Source organism: Apis mellifera, linkage group LG9 (genome assembly GCF_003254395.2).
Source record: "Apis mellifera strain DH4 linkage group LG9, Amel_HAv3.1, whole genome shotgun sequence".
NCBI lineage: Eukaryota > Metazoa > Arthropoda > Insecta > Hymenoptera > Apidae > Apis > Apis mellifera.
This window is the reverse complement of record NC_037646.1, coordinates 10696522-10717380: the sequence shown is the minus strand read 5'-3', so window position 1 is coordinate 10717380 and position 20859 is coordinate 10696522. Positions and strand designations below refer to the sequence as shown.

Below are 20859 nucleotides of genomic sequence, written 5' to 3'. Positions count from 1 at the left end.
TAGCGATTATTTAATAATGACAGAGGCAACAATCAAGTTGTATCTTTATTTATAAATTACGAAAAGTATACGCATATCCTTCAAGGATGGATAAAACTATTTTTGTCAACGAAAAAAAGAAGAAGAAGAAGAAGAAGAAGAAAAAAACCGTGATTGAATGAAATTCGAAGCTCGATCGATTCGATTGACCGATCAAAGGATGCCCAATGGAAACGCGCCATTAACTGAGCAAAACGAGTGGAAACAGAGAGCGAAAGAGAGTGTATGCGTCTGTCTGCGTGAAAGGGTAATTTCGAGTGGAGGTAAACGTTCGAAAGTTGGTCGTGTTAGGTAGTCGTGAAAAGAGGAGAAAAAAAAGAAAAAAAGAGAAAAAAAAAGAGAAAAAAAGAGAAGAAACGTTTGGCGGGAAAAGGAAAGGAAAGGAAAGAAAAGGCGATAAATCGTTGAGCGGATTACACGAATCGACTTCGTCGAGATCCATTCGCAAGGATATATCAAGCTTTCGTGATTTCTTTCTTTAATTTGTCTTCAATGAGAATACTCGAGATACTCGAAAATTTTTCTTCTTCCCTCTGTCAATCGAGAACTCGATTGTTTCTTCAATTGCGAATTGGTTTATTCGTTCTTCAATCTGTTCTCTCCTTGGTTAAAGTGTCTCATCTCGCGTGTTACTTTTTTTTAAACACGAAGCTAGTTGAAGAGATTTTAATTTCTTTTATAATAAATTAGATCTGATCCTTAAGAAGAGCTTTTTAGATTTTAATTTAAAAGGATATAGAAGAAGAAGATATTTTTAACGTATCTTTCAAAAATGGAAGTTCAGGACATTTTAATCAAAGAGGTCTGAGGATTGAACGCAAATTTGAGGATACTTTAACTTCAAATTAAAATTCGTCTTCGTCGAATCAGGGAATTCAATTTCTTCGGAGGTTAAAATTTCGAAGTTACATTTTCGTTTTCCTTTTTTATGGCTCGCTTATTATCATTCCATTCCAATCTCAAAAGATCTTCGAAAGCTCTCGCTTAGCTTTTTCACAAAAGAAAGTTAATCGATCGATCAAAGCTCAACGACGACGGCGAGATAATCTGATGGGACGTGTGAAAGAAAAAAAAAGAAGAAGAAGAAGAAACGAATAAAAAACGGCAAAATTTTGTACAATTGTAAAATTGTTTAGGTAACAACGATGTGCCTTTCGATAGCGTTCGACGAGAGAAAGAAACGCGAATATAAAAGATATTCTTGCGAATATTGAAGAAAAAAAAAAAAAAAGAAATGGATTTATCGGGCGCAACTTTCTTCCGCGAATATGAAATTCATGCAGGGATCGTTTTGCTTGATTGCTGAAAGTGATTGAATATTTTTTAACTGACGAGATAGAAGAGAACGGGAACAAAGGTTGAAAAGTGAAAAGGAACGATGGAAAATTTCGTCGTTCGAGAAAATTTTTCTTCGGGGATTGCCGTCGGTTTCGAAAAATATTGAAGGGGAAAAAAATTAATAAAAAAGTATATATGTATGTGTATATATATATATATATATACACATAATTATAAAATAATTATGTAAAGAAATCGCGATTAGAAAGAGGGGAAAGAAGAGCTAGAGAATTTTTTAGGTGAATAAAAAAAGAGACATTATTAGACACGGATAGTACACGAAAACAAAATGTGACGCATGAACAACACAACGTACACGAGAATATTACGAAGGAAGTTTTTCGTAAAGAAAAAGAAAAGGAAAAACAAAAACAAAAAAAAAAAAAAAAAAAGAAAAATTGGATTAGGTTCTTTACGAGCGTAAATGCGTATAATCCCTCTGTGCTAATTATTACCGCTTTTAATCAGGTTTAATCTCGAATCTTTTTTTTTTACGCATTGTAATTGGGCTTATTGTATGTAATCGTTTACTTTTACTTTCTTTTTTTTTTTTTTTAATCTTTCTTTCTATAATTAGGTAATTTTCTTTCTTTTTTTTTTTTTTTTTCCACTACGAATATTCGGCTAATCGCGTAAGCGAGCGAAGGTAGAATTTCCTTGAATTTTTTCTTTATTTTTTTTTGTTTTTTGGGTGTCGGTTTGGGATTGGGAAACGCTCTAACCGAAGGTAAATTTAAAAAAATAATAATTTTAAAAAGTAATAATAATAATAATAATGATAACGATGCTATTATGTAATGCAATTGCAATTATGGCATTTTTTTTTTTTTTAAAAGGAACGGCGACGAAGCAGATATATATATATATATATATATATATATATATATATATATATATATATGTATGTAAGTTCTTTTTTTTTTTTTTTTTTTTGTTTTTTTTTTTAATTTATTCGGCCTTTTTGACCCGGCAAAGATTTTGTGATCGTCGATGTTTCGGAAAAAATGTTAAGCAAGTGGAAGAAGGTACAGTCACTTAAAAGAATCTTTGTTAATTTTTTTTTATGAAAAAAAATTGCCTTTTCAATTAATTCTTTGTCGAAGTGCTTTTGATAAATTTTCACAAGAAGCTTGAGAAGCTTTGTGTAAAACGATTAGAATAAAACGTTATTAATTCTTAGTTTCTTAAATCAATAAAAAAAATATATAATAATTCAATAAATTATCATAATTTAGAAAATTGACCAAAATGGTATGAAAATAAATTATAATAAATTAATGATTCGAAGGAAGATTTTATTAAGTGACTTATACGGGGATAGAGATTGTTTAAATGGCTCGGTTTATCAATAATTGTTGAAATTTGAAAGTATTTTTATATTATATCGAGGATATAAGAGATTCGGTATCGTTAAATAAGGGAAGACAGAGAAAAAGATATTTTGATACTTTTCATTTTGTATTCCACATTTTTGGCATTGAGATGCAACCAGAGCGGAGGACAGGTTCTAGTGTTTTTCACCATACGGTAAATTTTCGACTCGTCGACTCGGGGGAATTTCGATAATAATTACTCGTAGCTCGCGATCAGATCGCGATTTTACGCGCCCAGTGTGATACTTCTAACGACGAAACGTTTAACGTTTAAGGTCCGACGAGAAACTTCACTTGCTCGCTTCCTTTGAATTGTCTTTTTTTTTTTTTTTTTTTTTTTTTCCCCCACGAAATTTCCTTAGCGCGATCGAAGAGTTATTATTATTATTATCATCATAGGATTTATATATATATATATTCTTTCTTTTTTCTTTTGTTTTTTTTTTTTTTAGAAAAGTCTATTTATTAAGAAGATAGTTTTTTTAAAAGATTTTACTCGAAATTTGTTGTATTAATAACATTATAGGGGAGAGGAAGAAAGAGGGGAAGGGAGAAAGATATTATATTTTATATAAATCTTTAACGATTCGAGTGCTGCAAAAGTAGAGAGTGCGGTTTCTCAAACGGCCGGATTATTTTCTTTTATTTCGCGGCACTTGTCGGGAGGAAGAAGAAGCTTGTATGATTTAGAAAAACGGTTCCGGCGAATTGTAGCGGTAGCGAATGGGAAAAATTGAATTCGTGCGAATTTGATGACGAATGTAGGGCGATTCGCGAAAAGCGGGACAAATAAATGCCATCCAGGAATTTAGAAAGTACAGCGCTTTATTTTTTGTATGATAATATATATATATATATATATTGTATTTCTATTCTATTCTATACCTTGGACAAGGGAAAAAAAGAAGAAGAAAAAGGAAAAGAAATTTTCGAAAGAGAGATAAGATTTTTCGATTGCAGAGCAATTTCGCTTTTTTAAGGTTCAATTAGAATTCGAGAGACACGTAGGGAAGTGAAACGCGTGAACGCGAGAAAGTGCGAGCGAGTTAAGTCGAATGAGAATAGACATAGTAGGCAGATAGATTAGGTTAGAAACGAAAAGAGAGATTGAGAGGAAAAGAGTGAGAAAGGCGTGAATATGTGTGTGCGTCGTGTATTTGTCCGCCGCGTATGTGTACGTGTGTATGAAAGGGGAAGAAAAGAGAGAAGAGAAGCGAGAGAGAGAGAGAAAGAGAGAGAGAGAGAAAGAGAGAGAGAACCCACGAAATTTGCCTTTTCGATCTGGCGACGCCCCGTTGAAAACTTTTTAACTTTCGTTTCCACTTGGGCGAAATACGTATATTATATATATATAATATTATATATTATATGTATATATATATATTATATATATAAATATATCTGTCTAAATTCGTGTGAACATTCTTCGGCCGTACTAGTTTCGACGAATCTAGTTGCTCTTGTTACGCGTGACGCGTATCAATTTACCAATGTACTGTGCACGATGTGAAAGTGAGAGAGAGAGAGAGAGAGAGAGAAGGATACAGATAAGAGAAGGAAGGATATATTGATGAAAGAACGAGGTATCGCGTTCTATCGTGTATAGTAAAGAAGAATAAGGATGATAAAAAAAGATATTACTCATTTAGGTTACTTTTAGGTTTTTTTTAGCGAAGACTAAAAAAAAAAAAAAAAAAAGGCTATAAAAGGTCGATAAAAAAAGGGACGATTTTCGTATCGTATCTCCAAAAAAGACGCGATTTTATATGTTAAGAAAATTTAAAAAAAAAGAAAAAAAAGAAAAATTATTATAGAGAAAGAAATACTTATGGACAGGCAACGTCGAAAAACTTGCGCAAACTCGGGAACAGTCGGGGATAGTAAGTGAAACGAGCCGAGAACGAAGACGTAGTAGATGGCGCTCTCTCTGTGTAACAGAATCGCCATAGGAAGCGTTCGAGTTCTCTTCTAAAAATGAGATCGCATCGCGATACCCCTTGTACCTTAAATCTCGTTTCATTATACCCCCCTCCCCGGTGTTTTCCGAGTCTAATCTCGAATGCTCCCAAAAAGGAAAAAAAAGGAAAAAAAATAATAATAATAATATTATATTTGGCTCTCGACTCGAGTTAATATTAATTATAATATAATATGTAGATATAACCTATATATATATATATATATATATATTGCGATAGAACGCGAACATGATAAATAAGCGGGGGCGAACCACGCGTTCACTGTCGGAAGGGAAACAAAGAGAGGGGGATGGTACAATATCCATCCCTCCTTAACTCGAGATAAATCGTACTAGGATGTATTTAACAAAATGTCGTACTATCGATCAATCGTACTAATAAGGAAAAAAATTTTGAACAAGCAGTCAGGTACTGCGAAACGCACTTCGTTCACGTTACACTCGTCGTTCAGGAAACGTTTATCGAGTTCTTTTTTTTTCTTTTTTTTTTTTTTTTTTATATATATATAATTTTTTATTCTTTATCTTTCTATTTTTTTTTATTTTTTTTTTTTGTTTTTTTCTTACGAAAAAATCACCGTAACTATTCCTTTCTTGGCTACGTGGACTATGCACGCATCTTGTGATAGAAATGACGAGAAAAAGAAAAAATTAGCCGACAGTTTTCCCGGATACTTTTTTTTTCTTTTTTGCGCAACGTGTGTTCGCGAAAAAAAAAAAACTCGTCCAAGAGAGAAAAAGAGATGCCGGAGGGAGCGAAAGGAGAGAGTGAATAGAAGAGAGATAGAGAGAGAGAGAGAGAGAGGGGGCGTAACGAGAGCGAAGCGTCACGAAAAGCGTCACGAGACAAGATAATACCGAGAGAAGTATATAGCTTTTGAACCGAGAGAGCCTTGTGTTAAGTGCCTTCAAGTAAAAACACTTAGATTTTAGGATTAGACGAAGGAGAGGGGGAAAAAAGAAGGAAGAAGAAGAAAAAAAAAAAAAGAAAAAGAAAAAAGAAAAAAAAAGAAAAAGAAAAAAAGTAACCAAGAGGCGCTGGGCGCATCCAGCTGTGAACGAATTTCTACGGTATTATCGGCCGAGTGTCACCAAGAGAGTCACAGAGAGAAAACTTGAAATCCCTATTCGATCCTTCCCTATCCTTCGCCCTATCCTTTCTGCTTTCGAAGAAAGTGAGCACGATAATTCAAACGATTATACAATATTGTCGCTGGATATTTGATTTTTCGCGAATGAAGGATAGGGGAAGGAGGAGGGGAGGGAAATTTCCAGCGGGAATTAAAGGAGGTTACATAATACGATGGTGACGCTCGCCGAACATCTTGAGACCAGTGATATTTTTTTAGAAATTATTTATTTACGCCGAAGAAAAAACAGAATTTAAATCTCGATCACTCGCCTTTATACTGCCAATGTATCCGCTAAGACGTACTCATCTTCGTTGTCGATCCATATTATATATATACATAGTGACTCCACCATCCCCTGCGCGTTTACATACATACATACATACATACATACGTTTTATTTTGTTCCTTTTTGTTCCACGATTTTCCTAAAAAAAACAACCAACTGCAATGTGATTCCCGATATGTGTTTTCTTTTTTTTTTTTTTTTTTTTCATCTTACTTCGATTTCTATTTATTCCTTATTATACGTTTCTCCTTTTGTTTTTTTTTTTTCCCATCCATCTACCCCATCCTAGCCCCCCTTTTGTATCACCTATTATATTTGTTTCCGTTTTTTTTTTTTTTTTTTTTTTTTTTTATACAGCAACGAGTATCGCACCCCGATACTCGCGTTCCTTTACAATGACTACATTTTTTTTTTTTTTTCGTTCGTTCGCGTTTAATTAAAACAGTACAATTATCTGTAACGAGTAAAATAAAAAATAGCGAATTTACCGCGCGTGGCACGAGGTGGCCGCGACGAAAACGAAAAAATCGAGACCGAGACATCCCTTGGCGACCCCCACGGTTGTCCTTACATTCCGGGACAATTTCCGGTGCGCGACATTAACGCGAGAACTTAATTCTGATTCCATTGAATTACGTCCATCGATGATCCATCGAAACAAAAGGAAAAAGAAAAAAAAAAGAAAAACCTGTCCAATACATACTGGAATATTTAAAAGTATTACATCGCGGTGTCTCGAATTGAAATTTCACTATTGGCGCTACCAAGGGAATCTCGCGCTCGATCTTAACTACGATATTCTTATAATTAGTACAAGCACCGCTGCTGAATTGTATGAGGAGGAAGAGAAAGAGTATGTGTGTGCCTTTACGTGTGCAGAGAGACAGAATGACAGAGAGAAAGAGAGAGATGGAGAGGGAGAGAGAGAGAGAGAGAGAGCGAGCGTGCGAAAGTAACCGATTTAATATCAGAGAGAAAGGGAAGAGAAACGAACGAGTAAAAGTGTACGAGTATGTGCGTGTATACCGTGTGTGTATGTGTGTGTGTGTGTGTGTGTATGCGAGAGAGAGAGAGAGAGAACAGAGAGCACGTAAAAAAAATAAAAGAAAAGAAAAAAAAAAAAAAAAGAGTAACGCAACTACAACTTCCGCTCAGCGCCTCGAACGCAAAACATTATTTGTAATCGTAATTTCTTTGTCGCCATGTATTTGCCAACGAACGATGATTTATTATTACATTTTTTGTCTCCATTTTATATTAATATTATTTAGAGAGCAATAATTATTAACGATTACGCTATGATGATAACGATATTCTTTCTTTCTAGATAATTTTTTTTTTTTTTGCTTGTTCTCTTGCGACGAATCCACACATGCATGTTAACATGTTGAAAGTTAAAAAGTTACGCACGCCGACGCGCCCGTTTCCCGAGGGGTGGCGCGGCAACGAACGCGAGCAATCGAATTGTGCGCTCGAGATCACCTCGAGATCGAGGAAAGAAAGATCGATCGCGGGCCAAAAAAAGTGGCCAAGAACCCAAGAAGTTTGCTCGCTTGCCACTTTAAGGAAAGCGGGGAAAAATCGGTTCCGAGTTTATGCGATTCGGCCGGTAATTAATTACCGGCCGCCGGTTTTTCGCGTTTTCACGGGCCGCGTGAAGGAAGAAGCGTCGCTTGCTTGTGAAATTTTTTATAGAACGATCGGTCGGCCGATTGGACGCGGAATCGCGTCCAGAAACGGATCGGCGCGCCATCTTGTTCCGCCGCCGATTTCGAACCGCGCGTAAAATAATTCGGCGCGTATCATATCGTATCGTAGCGATCCGGTGAAGAATCCGTTTAAATGGCGAATTAAGCGCGATTCCATCCAGCTGGCCGATCGTTCGCGTCTTCTTACATTTTTCTTACACCACTACTGTGCTTCCTTTTCATTTTGTCTTTTTTTTGTACACGTATCGTTTCGACTTTTCGAACATTCCAAAATGCTTGTTTCCCTCCTTTTTTTTTTTTTTTGTCAATTTGTAGAGAGCCTTGTATTCGATTTAGAGCAAAATAAAGTCTAGAAAGGCAAAAAAAAAAACCGCTTCGAGTTTCCATTTCTTGCTTCTTCATACATCGCCCCTGTTTACGGAGACAACCGGAGTTCGCCGATGAAAGGAAAAATAACAAAGGAAGAGAAAGAATGGTGAGAGAATTTCGAATTTCCGCATACTGATTCAATATTGTTTTTTTCACAGGTGGATGCTGCGCTGGATCCAATCTGCAACGAAGTCGAACGGATACACCATTGGGAAGAAGGGGAAAAAATCTTGACGAATCAGCACGAATATTTTCACGAATCTTGCGTTCTTCTTTTAAGTATCAAGATTATTAATCGACACGTTGCTTGAGTTTCAGGGACGATTCTAACTTAAACTCGAGCGAGCGCGAATTCCCGAAGGACGAAAAAGCACGAAGAAACTACGGCCGCACTACTAAATCGCCGCTACAAAACACGGAATAAACACGAAGGAAACAACGTTTGAGGTACGAAAAGAAGACCGGTATATTTGGAGAAAGAAAACTTTATCCCTATCTTCACTATTATCGAGCGAAACAAGCGAAAGCTGTCGTCGAGGGATTGAGATAATCACGCGGGATACTTAGGAGGATACTCTTAAACTTTAGAAAAAGGAGAAAAAAAAAAAAAAAATCTAAGCTAAGATCCAAGTAACGGAAAGAAGATCCTCCTAGGCGAAATAGCTCTAGGCCGAGTAAATAATCATACCCTTGATCCCCCCCTCGATCCCCCCATTGACATGCTCGTTGTTGCTAAGCTTGAAAACTTGAATGTTTTTTTCTTTTTTATCGCATGGCCCTCGCCGTATTGTAAAGAGCAATTTCGTGCAACGAAATATATAATAATAATAATACCAGTACCAGATACAGATAGCTTTGTAGAGAGATGAAAAGAAACGCGTGAGAAAAAACTAATCGACCGTTCGAAACGTTCTGTTTCGATGGTTTCAGGTTTCTTCGCTAGCCTTGGCTGGAGCTCGGACGGGGCGAGGCGAATGTCACGCGTCACAGCCAATGAAGTTCCAGCACCGTTGACGCCTCAGCGGCGGGCGAGACTTCATTGCCCCACCCGTCACGGTGGGAGGAACAACAACAACAACAACAACAACAATAACAACAACAACAACAACAACAACAATAATAACAACAGATCGATCGGCAGCGTGTCCGTTTCGGGACTCGACCGTCGGCACAATTGCTCGAGATGCGGGAAGAGTTACAAGAACGCTTACATATTGAAGAGGCATTTGTTGTACGAGTGCGGCAAGGCGCCCTCCTTCAATTGCCCCCATTGCACGTTTAGCTCCAAATACGAGAGAAATTTGAAGGCGCATATTAATCACCGCCACGTGGCCTCGCAGTCGGCCGGTGCCACGGTTAATCAGAGGGCCTGAACGAGGAGGATTCCTCGCGGAGGATACTCCTGAATCTGAATCGGGGAGGGGGAAGGGAGAGCGAGCGACAACCTTCGGATCGAGAAGCCAGTTCGAGTGTTTTTTCTCGTATTTCTTTTTTTTTTCTTTTCTCTCCATCGAAAGATTTTTTTCTAATTCTTTTTATCTTTTTTTAATCTTGATTATCCGATTGGAAAATGTATATATATTTATATTTCTCGTATTGAGAATTGCTCGTGTAGTATTTTTGTGAGTCTTTGGAGGGAAGGTTTGTTCTAAAGGAAAATAATGGCTCGATGTTTCGATTGGATAGTTTCGTCGAAGGTTGAACGAGACGTTGATGTCGATCGAGTTAAGTAATAATTAAAATTTGACCATGACATACTAAATTCAAATGAACTAAATTCAAATAAACTAAATTCAAATGAACTAAGTTCAAATGAACTAAGTTTAAAATAAACTAAGTTCAAATGAACTAAGTTCAAATGAACTAAGTTCAAATGAACTAAGTTCAAAATAAACTAAGTTCAAATGAACTAAGTTCAAAATAAACTAAGTTCAAATGAACTAAGTTCAAAATAAACTAAGTTCAAATGAACTAAGTTCAAAATAAACTAAGATCAAATGAACTAAGTTCAAAATAAACTAAGTTCAAATGAACTAAGTTCAAATGAACTAAGTTTAAAATAAACTAAGTTCAAATGAACTAAATTCAAAATAAACTAAGTTCAAATGAACTAAGTTCAAATGAACTAAATTCAAAATAAACCAAGTTCAAATGAACTAAGTTCAAATGAACTAAGTTCAAATGAACTAAGTTCAAAATAAACTAAGTTCATTTCCGCGCGCATTCTTCGTGTCGCTCTAACCTCCGATGAAACAATCCTGATGAAATATCGGAATTAAGTTTTCCTTTAGAAACAAATTCCGCTATTTGGCTATGAAAAATACGTCAAGTCTCGATCAATTTGCACTTGAATTCATTATTTCTTTTCTTTACGTTTCATATCATACGATTGTACACATGCATATAATTTTCCATTTGTTGTTTCTAATCTCTCATCTAAATGTGCTGTCTCGATGCATCATCCGAATGAAAATAACAAGCATGCTGTGTTCCTGATTGTAACCGAAGAAAAGAGAGATCAAAAAAAAAGGGGAGGGGGGAAGAAAAAAAAAACAGCCGTATAATACACGTGACAATACGTTTCCGTCATACAAACTCGGAAGAATTTGTTTTTGCTTTTTGCTTCGTGCTCACGCGCCGACAAATGTAGTAAATATGGATATTAGGGTAAAAAGACGGTTTTTTCTCGCTGCTGTTGACGTATATAATAGAGAAAAAAAAGAAAAGAAAAAGCAAAAAAAAACAAACAAAATTAGCGATCCGTCTTTCATATCGTGTCACGAAGCCGTTGTTGGATCCCGTTGTATAACCCATGTATAAAATGGAGATACATTGTTGAATATTTTTAGGAGACTCGAGAAGACCGGTTAAAAGATTTCGTTTTCAATTTCTTTTCTTTTTTTTTCTTTTTTTTTTTCCTGTAGTTTGGAGGTTAGGTTAGGAGACGAAAAAAAAAATAAATAAGTGAAAAACGAAAAAAAGAAAAAAAGAAAAAAAAGAGAACAGAAAGAAGGAAAGAGGAGAGGAAGCATCGTTTCTTCCGGAATCTTTTCGAGCCTTCGATAAATTTCTAAATCGCCTAATTATTTTTATACTAATTGTAAGAGAAGCAAGAGTTTTTACATACGAGCTATCACGGATACGGAGATCGATGTTTCGCGAGGCAGGGGAATTCCGTCGATCGAATTGAGAATTACGTGCTTTTAGATACGCTTATCCTCCTCGATTAAAATACCCTGTCAAATATATATATATATATTTTTCCTTTTTCGAATATTTACTAAATTTTCCATCTCTAAACTATATATATATACAGAGATTCGCGTAGAGAAACAATTTAATTTATCTTATCCCAATAAAAGAAATGAAAAATTGAGAAATTATTGAAAGAAATCTTATCCCAATAAGAGAAATGAAAAATTGAGAAATTATTGAAAGAAATACGGAGGATCAGGACAGAGATCTTAACCGAGGGGGAAAGTTAGGTTAGATCGTAGTATTTGAGAATCGTCGAAACGAATTTTTTTTTTTTTTCTTTGTTCGTGAATTTAAATCTCGCCTCGAAATACGAATACGAAGAGGAAGAGAAGCAAGAATTTACTCGGTTCGATCGAACGTATCCCGAGATTCTCGTATTCCAACCAGCCTACGACGACGATCGAGTTATAACGATTAATCCCGAGTTATTATCCACGGTGGACATTTTGTCTGTCTTGTTTAAAAGAATTGGTGGAAAGGGAGGAAATTGAAAATTCTCGATGCAACGAAGAGTCTACGATGTTAGCAGTGTACCCAATTAATTAGGTTAAACCTAGCTCTATAGCTGTAGCTTATAGTTTGAACAACGTTCGGAAATTCTAGTCAAATAGAAATAGAATATTATAATATATATATATATATTATATGTACATTATATATATATATATATATTATATAATCACGTCGAATTTGACGATTGAGAGGGCAGGGAGGGGGGAGGGGGGGTTTAAAACACGATCATCCATGAGAGAAGACTTTTATCGATTCGAGATATAAAAGAAAAAAAAAATCGAAAGAACGACTCGAAAGATCGCGTCGTTGTTTTCGCGATAAAAGAATGGCGAGGAGAGAGGGAAAATATAGAAGCTTTATTGTGAAAAAAAAATTCGTTGTCATACGCGATCGAAAGTTGTATTATTTTTCTCGAATAATAATAATAAGATTGTAGGAATCGGAAAACGAAACGATCGAACGTGATTTTTTTTTTTCCATCTCCAAGATGGAAACAAGTTGCATTGGTTACGTTCGTTCGAATCAATAGGATCGTCTAGTTTAGAAGAGAAAAGGGGATAGGATGGGGAGGGGTGGGGAAGGGAAGGGGGGGAACCTAAACGGTTTCGCTACCTAAACGTAGAATAATACCCCAAGATAGAGAATCTATTTAAATCAAAAAAAATATATATATGTATATATATATATTATATACATATATATATATATATATACATTACATATTATATACATTATTGCATAGTAAGTTTATGGTGATGACGTAAGATGTAAGTCGAAGTACGATCGAAGAAGGTGAAACGTGTCTTTCCATGCGCTGAGGCTTGGCCTGAAAAGCGGATCCATCGAGTTCGATATTTTTATCGCGCGAGGATCTCTGTGATAACCTTAACGATTACGCAAATGGATTTTTCTCGATTAATATCGTTCGAATGATAACGTTAGTCGTTCATCAATATAGTTCGATTATGTAAATGTAAATGAAGCCAAAATGAAAAGTCTGGTCAAGTAGCGTGTAAAGTAGTAGTTTAGAGAAATAGAGAATCAAAGCGATGAAACAAAGAATCCAGGCGATTTAGTTTAACTCGTTTCCCGTTTCGAAACGGATAATATTGAATTCCGTGTGAAAGAGATTCGCTCGATGAAAGGATTATATAATTTAATAAATTTTGAATCATTCGAGTCGAGTCGATAATAATATATATATGAAAAATGGCGCGTGACTCGTTACGTCGAATAGAAAAATATTATTTTGGAAAAATAATATGAGTGTAAATTACACGTTCCGTTTTTGGACATCGAGGACAATACGGAATTCATCTCGGATTCTTGCCATAATTTTTTGCGCAGACGGAACAAATTTCTTCGAACGAATTTCGACGAATTTTAAACGAATCTCGGGAGAATCCTCGATCAAGGACCAAAGATTCGACGAAGAATTAATTTCGAGCAAGATTTCTAGTCAAGTCGAAACTCGATGATGATTCGTTCACCGGCCAACCGCGCTTACTCAGCGAACAAGCGATCGATAAAGCGTTCTATAGAGACGTTGAATCTCGTATTTATCCTCTAGAAAAGAAGACGTAAACTTTAGCCAAACTTTTTACTCTCTCTCTCTTTCTCTCTCTCTCTATCTATCTCTTTCTCTCTCTTTATATTTCTCCTCATTACTGCTCTCTTTCTCGCGTGCATTTTTCTCGCGACCTATGGTTCCAAGGTCGTTAATCTTTTTGCCTGATCTCTCGTCTTGGAAACGACTTAAAAAAAATCTTAAATCTTACTATTAAATAATATTATAGAAGATAGTTGTAGATCATCGACGACGATCGTGATTCCTAGGTCGTTCAATTTTTCCGGATTTTTGTCGTCGATCGTCGCTCCTTCCACTATACTCGTCCGTTTCTTGCCCATAATTATTACGAAATTACCAAGGTTTCCGCGGTTCGATTCCAATCCTCGCGAATCTTTCCCTTCTATGCGAACGAACTAAAGGAAAGATAGAAATCAGATTAGGCGAGACGAATAATTTCTACGAACCCGTGTGAAAGAAAAAAAAAAAAAAACCTCTCGGCCTCCACGCGCTCGTTCTTGTTCTCGGCTCTTGGTCTCGAATTCTTGGCATCTTGAACGCTTTCGAATCTCCTGGCGCAAAATTATTTTTACGCGCCGCACGATTTATTGAATTTTTCAAAAATTGGCGCGCCCTCTTCGCGCCCACAGCGCGACCTTCCTCTTCCGTTTCTTCGCAAGCTTGTTTGCGAACTTTTCCGGGAATTCGAATAAAGTTTTTTTAACACGCGCCCGCGCGCCCCGCGAGCCCGACATTATGTGCCTCAAAACACGAACAGGAACGTAACGGTTTCCGAGTCGAGTGGAACGTTGTTGTTCTCCTCTGTCGTGTGCGTTTTCATATCCGAATATCGCTAGTCCCCGCAAAAATAATACGCGGAATAATATACGTGAATAACGGAATAATACACTTTCGAATGAGATTGGCGATCGATCAGAAAATGGAAAGTTGATTAGCCGAAGATAACGGATCTGGATTATGGAATCTGAAATTTAAGCGTGATTCATAGATTCGAGAAGGATAGCAAGTAATTTCGTAACAGTTTCAAGAGGTCGTAGTTTCTTAGATCTGGATTGGAAAATTGTTTATGCTTGGAAAGAGATTAAAAATAATCGTGGACGTTCACGATCTGCGTGAATTTCATCATTTCGTCGTTTATCGTTTCGAGGAATATAATCGATAATCCGTTTGAAATTTCCGTTTTAAATATTCAAAGAGGTGAAATTATATTTTTAGAGAACGAAGCGTTTTAGCGTTTTACCAAAGATCAGAGTGACAAAGTACAGAGTGAGAAAGTTCGAGAAAAAGATAGATTCTTCTTTGCTTTCCTCAGCCGGACGAAACGGAACGCGTCTTCCAAAAGGACAAGAAAATCGGGAAAACGATTATCGTTGCCGCGAATAAAACGAGACTTGTGATTAAAAAAAAAAGGGGGGAAGGAAAGAAAGAAGGAAGGAAAGAAACAATTTGCTATATCTTTACGTTCGTCATTGAAATCTTTGCACGCATATTAAATACGAATATTAAAGCGTAATAGAAGCGCAAAGACTGATTAATAAACATCGTAGGAAGTGAGAGGTGTACATTTATAACACGAACGTTTAACACGGTATATATAATCGTGTGTCACATACACTCGCGTTTAAATGCGACGCGATTTATAATGCGAAATAGCGTTAGATCCGTTTCTGAATTAAAACTATGATGATATAGGACGGTATACAAAGGGGGAGTCGGATGAAAAGATCGATTTTTAAATATGGTGCTGGGGGAAGGATATCGTCGGTTATATATCTCTCGAGGTATATGTAACACGTCGATGAAAAATCTCTTTCCGGATAGGCAAGTATACACTTCCGTTGACATTGCAACATTTGTGCCAATATACATATATAAACGAGGCTGATTACGCGATATTTTGATTTATCCGTCGATCCGCAGTGTCGGCGGATCACTCTGAGCGGAAATAGAATTATTTTTAAAAGTAAACGTTACGCGTGCTATGTGCGATCGACACGTTCGAGTTTGTTACGGTTAGATTCGTTTAACGTGGCTCTTCGATCGTTAAGTGAGTTATAATTTCGATGGATCATCGCGAATCGAGAAAGAAAACTGATTTATAACACGATACAATGTAGGAAGTTTTATGTTTGGATCGAATTTTTGATGATCGGAGACACAGCGCGGACGATTGCGCGGATAAATAGAATCTACTGACTCTCCATGCTGGACGTGTTAATCGCGCATGCGCGCGAAAACGTACATGCGCAAATATCCGATATGTATAAGCCATGCCTGTAAACGCGAATAATCGCATGCAACCAATAATCACGTAGAACGATTCGTGTAAATAAAATTTATGCGTGCATACGATGGAAAAAAAAAAAATCGAACTAGTCAGAAGCCAAATTGATTCGACTCTTCTTCTTCCGTGAAAGAAAAATTTTTAAATATTGAAATATAAAATCATTAGCGATTATTTTAGCGTTTCAACGAAGTAGCTTCCCTCGATGATGAGAGTTGATCAGTTTGGCTTTCATACGTGGCTGAAATATAGATGATTTTTCGAGAGACAAGGGAGAGACAAGCGAGAATCAAGGAGAGACAAAAAATTGAAAGCTTAAATGCTATAGCCCGAATAAAAGAATACCTCTTGCTTTTAAGGAGATCGACGAAGATAATAATTAGCATGTAAGCGTTCGATACACACTTTTTTTTCTCTGTGGAGAGCTTTCAACAATGCTGAGGATGATAGTGACGAGCAGAAGGTTAAAAAGAAAAAAAAGAAAGAAAGAAAGAAAGGAAGGAAGGAAGGAAGGAAGGAAGGAAGAAAGAAAATATTATGAAGTGAAAAAAAGAAAGAAATCGCATAATATTGTTCATTCGCGTCACAAGTGCGAAGCATTACCTACACATATGTATAATACATAACGCTCAGGCGACTTCAGCGGGAATCGTATGTTGCGTATACAAATGTTACATATATACGATATATTCTTTATGGTTTATGATTTTTTGCGAATTTAAAAATATAATTACCATTGTGAGTGTATCACTGATAACCATTGTGTTAGCGAGGATACTCGACGAACAATAAAGAATTTAATTATTCAGCAACGATTTGCCCATCCCTCGTTACATCTCGTTACATTTTTGCTTTGCTTCCGCTTGAAAAAATTCTCATTCCGTGTTATACGAGTGTTAACATGAAAATTAAACATCCGATTGTCTCGTCTCTGAATCATAAACTTTTTTTCATAATGTCTATTTTTATTTTTTTTTTTTTATTCAAACTACTATTGATCGAATGAAAATGGAAATAGAAACGGAAATTAAAGTGGAAATGAAAATGGAAATAGAAATGGAAATGGAAAAGAATCCAGATTTTATTTGTTGGCGACGAGTAGGAGAAACCCTGTCTCTCGCAAACGAAATACAAATTTTGAAATCCATTCGTTTCCTTCTAGTGACACATTTTTCACTTTCTTTTTCAGGTCGTCTGAAATGCTACTGTGGGAGACGCTTCAAGCACCTGTTCTCGTTGGTGTGCCATCAACGTGGCGAATGTGGCCAGGGATATCAGTGTAAAAACTGCAGCTTTAAAACCGACAAACTATATTTGTGGTCGCGTCATGTGAAATCGTCAAATTGTAAACATTAAAGAAAAAAAGAATTATTCTTTTCATCGTTTTATCAAATCTCATTAGATTGTTAAGGAATATTGATTGTATTTTTCATAAATAACATTTACGACATTATCTCTCCAGAGATTTAATAAACGTTTAACAATATCATTCTATTCGCTTATAATTATAATTATAATCATTTTGTGAAAAAAATATATATATTTACATAAGGGATATATACGAGAACGACCTATGACACAAGAATCTAAATTTCAGAATAATACAAAAAAATTCGACGCTCTTAAAATCCCAAAAGTTTCGATTCCTGTTTAACTCGATTCGACAATAATCGATAGAATCGGTTTAAGAGCCGAATCTTTCCATTATTACCGAGTTAATATTAATTCCTACGATTGTCCACATTTGCTTGAAACTTTCGAGATCACGCGTGAGTGTCACGATCTCAGTCGATCTCGCCCGACCTCGCCCGACTTCGCCCGATCTCGCACGATCTCGCCCGAATTTCTCCGATTAGTTATAGTTCCGAGCCAATCTTCGGATCTCGCACATCTTGATTATTTACGTAGAAAGTTTATCGAAAGAAGAAAGAAGAATCAGTGTGTTTTAAATCCGACTTCTGACGAGCAACGAATGACGGAATCTCACGTACGGAGCGCGAAAAATAATTAACACAAGATGCATTTCTGATTTCAGATGACAAGGGCCTGTATTACGTGAAAGACGCGAGGCTTGGATTCCAGAACTTGCCAAACCAGGCCTCGATTTATAACCAGAAGAAGCACGTATGTAATTGCGGCAAGGTGTACAGTCAAAAGAGTTCGCTCGATCGACATCTACGGTACGAATGCGGAAAGACGCCAAACGTGCCGTGCCCGCAATGCGGGAAAATGTTTAAACACAGGCATCATGTGACGCAGCATTTGGCGAGTTGCCGCCTCAAAGACATGAGAAACTCTGATTTTCTCAAGATGTTCCACGTCGATCTCGCTCCCCGTTGAAAATATGGGGATTTCTTATTTTTGTAATTTATTTAACGAAAATATCCTCGTTATTATTTCACAAAATAAATCTGAAAATATGGATTTTTCCCATTCGATTCGTTTTTCAACGATCCTTCGAGTAACATTTATTCAAAAAGAAAACCAGAACTTTACGACAAGAATAGACAATATATTATTAGTACATCCTTTTTTTATTTTTTTACATGTACTCAAATTCACACTCGATATCATTCTCGAAATTAACTAATTATTTCAATTAACCGTTCCATTATCGTCTGCTTGCATAATTTTCCAGAATCAATGTGGCAACAACTGGCGCATAATCGACAACGATCGAGAACGCGTCAAGGGAAGGAAAACGCGAAGCAATGTAACGAAACGAGATTTTTCTGCGAGTCTTGCGGGAAATCGTACAAGTGGAAGGAGTCTCTGCTTAAGCACAAGCGCGTGGAATGCGGAAAATTGCCGCAATTCAGTTGCGAGGTTTGCGGATACCGGTTCATGCACAAGCATCATTTGGTCAAACATATGGCCGCGATTCATCGAATGTCTCCTCTGAACGGGCCCGCCATCACGTCTTCCAGTAGTGGGAAGTTTAAGTGTCTCTATGAAAATTCTGGTGCCATGGAAACGATGTAATATTGCGAAATAAAGTTTTATGACACGTCTCTAACATCGTTTGTTGTTTCGCTGATGTGGTCTGTATATCTTTAAAGAAAATAATTCACAGCGTTTATGAAGAGCAGCATTCTTAACGCGAAACGATTCTATTAATTTCTATTAATTTTGATTTCAGGTTTATTCCTCGTATAACACGTGGATATGGAACTTGATTATGATAAACTTTATCAATTATTTAATAAATTTGTTTCGACAATTTATTTCATACAAATATTATTCTTTTATTGCATTTAAACAATGTTCGTATTTTAATTTTTACTTATCGTTTCTTTGAAACAGGATTATTGCGTTGTTGTGAAGTCGCCTTTACCTCTCTCTCATCCGTTACAGAACGCAACACTAAAGATAGAAAAAGAAATTCTTCTCAGGAAGATCTCTCTGCCAAAGAAGATACGCATAGAAGATTCATCCGTCGCATCTGTCACATCTGGAAGAGAAGCTTCAAATAGAAGTAGAATTTAATTAATAGTTCTTGGTGCTTTACAATTATGAAAGAAAAATACAAGTATCATTATAAATTATGTTCCCATTCTCTGAATTCATATCAAACGTTTTTTTCATATCTTTTATATTTTTATATTTTCTAAAATTTGTACGATTTAAATATGTTTCCGTATTTCTGATTAATAGAAATAGAAAATAAAGCTTTCTTAAGAACGTAAAAAAATCATCATAGATTCTTAACAAATAACTTATTATATTATTGCTTCACACCTGATCATCACCTAAATATGCGCAGCTATCAATCTTTTTATACCTAACTTTTGATTAAAGTCCAATATTTCTTTTCAATATTCGAAACGTATTTTTCCTCGTTTCTCGCATATTTTTTGCTTAAAAACTTATAAATATACATATACAGTTTTATATATATATATATGAAAACTTTCACTTTCTATATAATATCAAAAGTACGTCTATAGATAAATTAACAAACATGATGAAAGAAAGAGAAGAGAGAGAGAGAAAGAGAGAGAATGAGAGAGACAAAGAGAAATAGAGAGATAGAGAGAGAGAGAGAGAGAGAGAGAGAGAGAGAGAGAGAGAGAAAGAGAATGAAAGAGTATGTGTATGAGAAATAGTAGTATGAATGAAGGGGAGGAAATGGGCTATTTAAATAACACACTACGCATCATTGAAGATGAATTTTAAGGGTAAAAAGTGCTTTTAAAATTTTTGCTTACGACTTAAGATTAGATCGAATAATTGAAATATTTCGACCTCTCGAATTGCAGGTTCTTGCTCGAGAAACAGATATTCATCACCGAAACCGTTTCCGTGCGACAAGTGCGATAGGGCGTACAAGAACAAGAGCAGCCTGACACGCCACCAGATCGTCGAGTGTGGTAAACTGCCTCAGTTCATCTGCAGAACTTGCAACAAGGGATTCAAGCAAAAGGGCAACTTTCAACGGCACAACTCGAAGATACACGGCCATATTTTCCTTCTAGGATCGTGAACGACCATCGATGACCAAGAATGAAAACAAACAAACTCCTCCCCTGTCTCCTTCCCCCCTCCCCTTCCCCCGTTCTTCCCCCACTCCGTCCCCTCCCCTCGTCATCGCTCAAGATATCTATCCATCCATCCTCCACTGTCCACTCCAGTTCTAACTAGTTCTTCATCACTTTTTTCACTTCAGAGAAGAAGAGAATAGAATTTTTTTCCTGCGATACTCGTTATCATCATCGTTATTTCTCACGCGTGCATAGCTTCGTGCAACATTTATCTAATTATTTTTTTATTTTTTTTTTCCCCTCTTTCTCTCTCTCTCTCTCTCTCTCTCTCTCTTTTAATGCAACTATGTTACATTTATCAAGTGAATCGAATACATACAATTAAATAGCGAGTAATTAAATAGAATACAAGGTTGGCACGTGCAAGGTTCGAAAATTTAATGTTGCGAAATCTTACACGAAATTTTTTTTTTGTTTCTGTTCCGAAATTGTACTTTATTTTTTTTTTTT

General features: G+C 36.2%; 2 protein-coding genes and 1 non-coding gene across 4 annotated transcripts in view; all 3 read left to right on the top strand.

The window, feature by feature from the left end:
* LOC725336 (longitudinals lacking protein, isoforms A/B/D/L) overlaps positions 1-20859 on the top strand; it is a 178591-nt gene that overhangs the window by 146235 nt on the left and 11497 nt on the right. Inside the window, exon 7 of one of the 2 annotated variants that reach the window (XM_026442826.1) lies at positions 18507-18884. The exons of the other annotated variant lie outside the window; for it this stretch is intronic. Coding sequence (XP_026298611.1) covers positions 18507-18850 — 344 coding nt within the window. The 3' untranslated portion in view covers positions 18851-18884. Of the gene's footprint in view, positions 1-18506; positions 18885-20859 lie in introns of those variants that run through there. 2 annotated transcript variants of the gene reach the window in all.
* Mir3753 (microRNA 3753) lies at positions 9348-9459 on the top strand. The gene has a single exon (NR_039445.1). It is a non-coding gene; the product is annotated as a microRNA 3753 (primary transcript).
* LOC107964003 (zinc finger protein 169) lies at positions 19892-20841 on the top strand. The gene is made up of 2 exons (XM_016913878.2): positions 19892-20046; positions 20128-20841. Exons 1-2 carry the CDS (start codon positions 20034-20036, stop codon positions 20349-20351), a joined length of 237 nt encoding a protein of 78 aa, XP_016769367.1. The 5' UTR covers positions 19892-20033; the 3' UTR covers positions 20352-20841.